Genomic DNA, 7785 nt, shown 5'->3' on the forward strand with positions numbered 1-7785 from the left:
TAAAATATGTTAATTATAATTATATCATAGAATTATAATAATTACAATATTTATGTTATATATTTTAATCATTTATGTACGTAAATAATTAGAAATCAATCAAATCAAATTATCACGGTAAATAATATGTTGTATATTATTACGAGAAATAATCCATAGATAAAATTGAAATTACACCCGTGTCATATAATTATAATTGATTAATTGGTATAAAATGAAATTATACCCGTGTCATGAGTAATAATCTAAATAATTATATCTTAACAAGATATAATTTGAAATAATTTATAAACAATTATCTTAATAAAAATAATTATTTAATAATTGATTTAAAAATCAATGTAAAAAATAATTTTTAATAATAGTATTATTAATTGGGTAAATAATATAATTTCAAATTATTATTTGAAATATAAATAATATATGAAAATCAATTAAGTAAATCAATAATTTTGCACCTTAATAATTTGACAATTATTACTCAATTAACCAGTTAATTGAATTAGTAATAACAATTTCTAATTTCAAATTTTGTATATTAAGTAATTATTAAAAATTGGGTAATAACGATTTACACGGGAAAATCATTGATAAATTCAATTAACCATAAAGAAGATAATATACTAACAGTTTTAGTATATTATTTATCGTAAGGAAAATTATTTCTTCAAATTAAATTTTATATAATTATAATAAGTCTCTATAATTAAAGCAATATAAAACTGTTTCATATATAGCAATAATATTATACATATTTATATATTTTTTTATCTCTTTTTTTAAAATATTGACATATAATTAATGTAGAAAATATATAATATTAAACTGTTTTGTTATGCATATATATAAATTTATATAATAACCCGTATAATTTATACGTATGGCATAATACATATGTCAAAAAAAGATTCCATAATTTTTGAAAACTACTGTTTTATTATATGAAATTGAAATTGAAATTAAATAATTTCTATTTATATAATTTTTTTCTATTAGTATCAAGTATTTCCATTAAAAATTCATATCGTTTGTAATTAGTGTATATATATAAGTCGTAATAGTCAATTGTTTCAATTATTTTGACGCTAATGCTCTTGCAAATGAACTAAGTGGGTATTTAGAAAGGCTAACTAATGAGCAGAAATTTGCATACGATCAAATAATTGGTGCTGTTAGCAGTAATATGGGTGGACTTTTCTTCTTATACGGTTAAGGTGGTTATGGAAAAACATTCTTATGGTCAACTATATCATGCTCAATTAGATCTAAAGGAGGTATAGTTTTAAATGTTGCTTCGAGTGGGATTGCTGTACTTTTGTTGCCTAATGAAAGAACTGCACATTCAAGGTTTAAAATTTCTTTGACCATAAATGAGGATTCTTTGTGTAGCATTAAACAGGAAAATCCTCTTGCAAGGTTAATATCCAAGGCCAAATTAATCACATGTGATGAAACTCCAATGATAAGTAAGTATTGTTACGAAACTTTAGACAAATGCCTCAGAGACATCTTAAGGTGCTCAGATTCGTATAATGCTCATTTGTCATTTGCAGGTAAAGTTGTTGTTCTCGGAGGAGATTTTAGACAAATTTTACCTGTGATTCCCAGAGGCTCAAGGCAAGATATAATTCAGTCTTCTATTAATTCTTCATATTTGTGGCATAACTGTGAGGTTTTGAAGCTTACAAAAAATATGAGATTGTCACTAGGTGAAAATAACAACATACAAGAACTCAAAAATTTTGCAAAATGGCTACTAAAAATTGGTGATGATTTGGCTGGTGATACAACAGATGGTGAATCGATCGTTCATATACCATCTGACATTTTGATTAAGAACTCTAAGACAGCTTTGGATGACCTCATTGATTTCGTGTATCCAGATATGTTATCCAATTTATCCGTTGAAAATTATTTCAAGGATAGAGCAATTCTTGCACCAACTTTGGATTGTGTCACTGATGTCAACAACAAGATGACTACATGGTTACCTGGACAAGAAAGAGTCTACTTAAGTTCAGACTCTGTGTGTGCTGAAGAGGGAAATATAGAATTTGAGTTAGATACTTTTTCGCCGGAGATTCTAAATGGAATAAATTGTTTAGGTCTACCACCACATACACAAGTTGGTTCTGAAGGTTGGCGCTCCTGTTATGTTGCTGCGGAATATAGACCAAACTAATGGTTTGTGCAATGGAATGAGGATGCAAGTTAGAAGAATGGAAAATCATGTGATAGAATGCAAGACTTTAACTGGTAACAAAGCTGGAAGTATTGTTCTTATCCCAAGACTGAATCTAATTCCAAATAATGAAACATTGTTGGTCAGGTTTCAAAGAAGACAATTCCCAATTATCATGTCATTTGCAATGACAATAAATAAGTCCCAGGGACAAACTCTATTGAAAGTTGGAATTTATCTTCCAAGGCCAGTTTTCACCCATGGTCAATTGTATGTTGCGTTATCAAGGGTAATGAGTAAAGATGGTTTGCGAGTGCTGTTGCAAGATCATTGACACTTGGAAGATAACTGCACGATGAATGTGGTATATAGAGAAGTTTTTGAGAGCCTATAATAAAAAGGTAATAACAAAATGTCTTACTAAATCTATTTATTTATTAAAATTTATTACTATCTGATGAGCGGATAATTTATACGCTTTTTGGCATTGTTTTTAGGTAGTTTTTAGTAAGTTCAAGCTACTTTTAGGGATGTTTTCCTTAGTTTTTATGTTAAATTCACATTTCTGGACTTTATTATGAGTTTGTGTATTTTTCTGTGATTTCAGGTAATTTCTGGCTGAAATTGAGGGACTTGAGCAAAACTCTGAAAAAAGGCTGACAAAAGGACTGCTGATGCTGTTGGAATCTGACCTCCCTGCACTCGAAATAGATTTTCTGGAGCTACAGAACTCCAAATGGTGCGCTCTCAACGGCGTTGGAAAGTAGACATCCAGAGATTTCCAGCAATATATAATAGTCCATACTTTATTCGGAAATTGACGACGTAACTTGGCGTTGAACGCCAAGTATATGCTGCTGTCTGGAGTTAAACGCCAGAAACACGTCATGATCCGGAGTTGAACGCCCAAAACACGTTATAACTTGGAGTTCAACTCCAAGAAAAGCCTCAGCTCGTGGATTGATCAAGCTCAGCCCAAGCATACACCAAGTGGGCGCCGGAAGTGGATTTATGCATCAATTACTTACTCATGTAAACCCTAGGAGCTAGTTTACTATAAATAGAACTTTTTACTATCATAATCTCATCCTGGATTGTATTTTGAATCTTGTGATCACATTTTGGGGGCTGGCCATTCGGCCATGCCTGAACCTTTTACTTATGTATTTTCAACGGTGGAGTTTCTGCACACCATAGATTAAGGGTGTGGAGCTCTGCTGTACCTCAAGTTTCAATACAATTATTATTACTTTTCATTCAATTCTCTCTTATTCTTATTCCAAGATATACGTTGCACAACACTTTGATGAATGTGATGATCCGTGACATTCATCATCATTCTCACTTATGAACGCGCGTGATTGACAACCACTTCCGTTCTACCTTAGGCCGGGCGCATATCTCTTAGATTCCCCAACAGAATCTTCGTGGTATAAGCTAGATAGATGGCGGCATTCATGGGGATCCGGAAAGTCTAACCTTGTCTGTGGTATTCCGAGTAGGATCCTGGAAATCCGGAAAGTCTAACCTTGTCTGTGGTATTCTGAGTAGGATTCCGGTATTGAATGACTGTGACGAGCTTCAAACTCCTGAAGGCTGGGCGTTAGTGACAAACGCAAAAGAATCAATGGATTCTATTCCAACCTGATTGAGAACCGACAGATGATTAGCCGTGCTGTGACAGAGCATTTGGACCATTTTCACTGAGAGGATGGGATGTAGCTATCAACCAAGGGTGATGCCTCCAGACGATTAGCCGTGCAGTGACAGCGCATAGGACCATTTTCCCGAGAGGATTGAAAGTAGCCATTGATGATAGTGATGCCCTACATACAGCTTGCCATGGAAAGGAGTAAGAAGGATTGAAGGAAGAGCGAGTAGTGAAGTAGAGTTTCAAGAGGAACACAGCATCTCCATACACCTATCTGAAATTCCCACCATTGATTTACATAAGTATTTCTATCCCTTTTTATTTTCTATTTTATTATTAATTTTCGAAACCATAAACCAATTTAATCTGCCTAACTGAGATTTACAAGGTGACCATAGCTTGCTTCATACCAACAATCTCTGTGGGATCGACCCTTACTCACGTAAGGTTTATTACTTGGATGACCCAGTACACTTGCTGGTTAGTTGAACGGAGTTGTGAATTCAAATAGAGACAATTATTAAATTTCATACAAGTACAAAGACAATAGATCACAATTTCGTCCACCACTATCACTTAAAAAAATTTAGAAATTCTAGGAACTAATAGATGAATTCTTATTGTACATTAATAGTTTGAGAATATTAAAATTATCATTAAAATTCGTATAATTTTATTCTCTTGACAAACAATTTTATAATTACGTTAATCATATAATTTTATATACAAACATTGATATATTGTTGTTTCATGTATATATTTTGCAGGTATCAAAGGATAGCATTGAATTGTTATTCAATAGGTTTAAATTATTTATTGTTTATTACAAAACTTTCTGCATTATGATTTCTATTAATTTGTTCTTCATTTTGAGCTGATTTTGATATTTTATTACTTCATAGTAAATCAACATATAAAACTTTGTTGGTAGATTTAAGTATTACTAGATTATTTATGGTCATATTGAGTATATATACCTGATTTATTGAAAAAAATAGATTAAATAACTATTTTATAGTTAATACAATTAATACTATATTAAGAAAAGAAAAACAACGCATACAAATTATTTTTTTATTAATTAAATTATTATAATTAAAATAAAATTTAATATAACAACTTAAAATTATAATTTCAATCTTATCACGTGCATGGCACGGGTGATTAAACTTGTTATTAATAAAAAGTGACAATAAAGAAATGTATGAGTGTATGATAATATATAGTGGTTTTTCTTTTTTTATATGATTCCAGCTGCTACAGCTGTATCTTTCCTAGATTTTTCTTTTTTTTTTTGGTGACGTATCTTTCCTAGATTGATTTGAAAGTGTTTGTATGATTTAGAAAAATCCATTTCGATTATTCAATACATATTGTTATATGTTGTTGGCTCTTGGAAGTTGATAATTTCCTAAGCAATATACTATTTAATGCCCATTGAGTGCCCTGAGCGGATGTATAGTTGTTTATTGAAGAAAGCAAAAAGGATAGCAATTTTTCTCAATTTGGTAAAATTTTTATTTTTTTAAAAGTGGTTTATAAAAATTAATTTTTAAAAAATTGTAATATTTATATTTGATAAATTAAATTAAAAATAATTTTTAATAAATATAAACAACAATAAATGTGTTTAATAAAATAGTTTTTAAAATTTAAAAAATATTATAATAGATATTAATATAAAATTAAATTTAAATATTAATTAATGTACGAGATTATATTAAACTTTTTAATTTGAATAAGTACAAATTAATTTTAAAAAGCTCTCTCTTATATATTTTAAAAAGTATTTCTGACAATTAAAAACTGTAAATATAAACACATGAGTTTTTTATTTCCTAGACACAAAATAAAATGATTATACTTTTAGAAGGCACAAATATATATTTCTATAAAAAAAATTACCAAACCAAACTTTCATATATTACACTTTATCTGCAATTTTGGTTAGACCTTTTTTCAAACTTTTTTTTATGAAATATTTAATAATCTTTTTATATATAAAGTTTATAACCAAAATTTTAATTATACTCTTAATATATTACAATTATTGAAAATTATTATTCTGTATCAATTTTATATGCTTTATTATCTTAAAAATATCAATATTCTATTTTTATCCATGCCCACATAACTCTTTCTCCATCTAATTAACATTTTGAAATTTAATTTTTAGTCAATTTTTTTTTTAATTTTACCATTCAAAACAGCTAAGTCAATATATCAAATTAAGTTTTCACGATCAACAAACAGCAAATAAGAGCTTAATGTTTTCCTCATTTCATACTAACAGTTTACTCAGTTTAATTTCTAAAAGTATTAGATAACGTCTCTCTAAGTAATTAATTACAAATTAGATAAGTATAAGACATGAAAAGGGTAAAATTTAAAAATTTAGATCTTTTAAAATTTTGAATTTTTACTTAAAAAGATAAAGTGTGATTTTTTATTTTTAAATAATTTTTTTATATTTTTTTATCCTACTTATAAAATAAATATTAAAAAATTATATTTTATTCTCTAAAATAAAATTTAAAAGTTAAAGGATCTAAATCAAAATTTAATACTAAACACTTAAGATAAATCGGAGTTATATACCCATCTCAAAAACAACAAAAGCTTGATTCCTAAGATTCAAAAGCTAAGTATAAAACACGTTAAACCTCAAAAAGGCACTAAATAAATTCTGTTAAGTTTTAAAATATTTTATCTTCTATTGTGTGATGACAAATATTTACTTGGATTAATTAAGTTTGACCTAATTAAATTTATAATTGATTGTGTAAGTAAATATTTCAGAATTTGATATTGAAATTGATGCCAATTAGGATATTTATAAAAATAATAAACTATCAAAAGCAAGATTTGATATGGATATGAAATAGATTGCAGCAACTATTAAAATCGAAAACAATCATGACAATTATGAAGATAAATTTGGATAGCAACATCAAAAAGAATGAACTACTTGTCAGAATCCATTTTTTTTGCAAAAAAAAATATCTAAAAATTATAAATAAAAAAAGAAATTTCAACTTCACGGATATTTTGATCTATTACTCTCTTTAAAATTCTTGAAGATATTCTAGAACAGGAATCATAATTAATTCCAGTCTTAGTCAAACCGAGTTAAGTATTAATTTTACTGAAAAATCGTAAAATTTGTTAATGAAAAGTTACTACCTTGTTAATTATATTTTTAGTCTAAAAAAATTTTCAGCTACTCATTTTATTTACTACCTTCATGAATGAATCTTGTCCACTTAATATTTTATCATATGGTAAAATTCTCTTAAGATACACTTAAATTTAGTACATTATTATTCCTAAACATCAAAATTCTCTCTTTTCTCCCTTTTTTCATGGCCAAACTCTCTTTCTTTTTAGCACTCCTATTAATTAATTTTATTTTAGAAAATTAACCAAAGATAATTAGAGATAAGAATACTTACTAAGCGATGACTACGATAATTAATTCTATCTTATTTTTTCTCTAATTATAACGAGTTATATACTCTCTTTTTTTATTATTCTCTTAATTTTCACCTCATATCACTCTAAACAAAATTTGTAAGTGAGAAAAAAAAAAGTGGCTGAAACTTTAGTGGAAAAAAAAGAGAGAATTAACTTTATTTCATATAATCCTACATCAATAGTTCAAGGAACACTTCACTATTTCTTTAAGAATCAAGTTTTCTAGTTCATCTCTTCACTCTTTTTTTATCCTTCATCCAAAAATTTAACAAGGTAAATATAAGTGCATCCCTAATTTTTCTCTTCTTTTTTGGTTTTGAGGAGCCATAAGAGACCATGTTACTCTCTTTTTGGCCTAACTAATAACCATCATTAGGAGCCACAAGGAGTACACATCGGAGGCTTCAAAATTCAAGTTCAAGAGGGTTGCAATTCATCCCTTTCATTCCTCTATGTTTCGGCCAGCTACTTCAGTTCC

At 28.2% G+C, this 7785-nt stretch overlaps 1 protein-coding gene across 1 annotated transcript; it reads left to right on the plus strand.

Annotated features, from left to right (window-relative positions):
- The first annotated feature begins 1220 nt into the window (after positions 1-1220).
- LOC130949246 (uncharacterized) lies at positions 1221-2182 on the plus strand. Its single transcript, XM_057878020.1, has 3 exons — positions 1221-1274; positions 1400-1466; positions 1554-2182. The coding sequence occupies exons 1-3, from the start codon at positions 1221-1223 to the stop codon at positions 2180-2182; spliced, it is 750 nt and encodes a 249-aa protein (XP_057734003.1).
- Positions 2183-7785: the final 5603 nt, after the last annotated feature.

This window comes from Arachis stenosperma, chromosome 9 (assembly GCF_014773155.1).
Source record: "Arachis stenosperma cultivar V10309 chromosome 9, arast.V10309.gnm1.PFL2, whole genome shotgun sequence".
Taxonomy (NCBI): domain Eukaryota; kingdom Viridiplantae; phylum Streptophyta; class Magnoliopsida; order Fabales; family Fabaceae; genus Arachis; species Arachis stenosperma.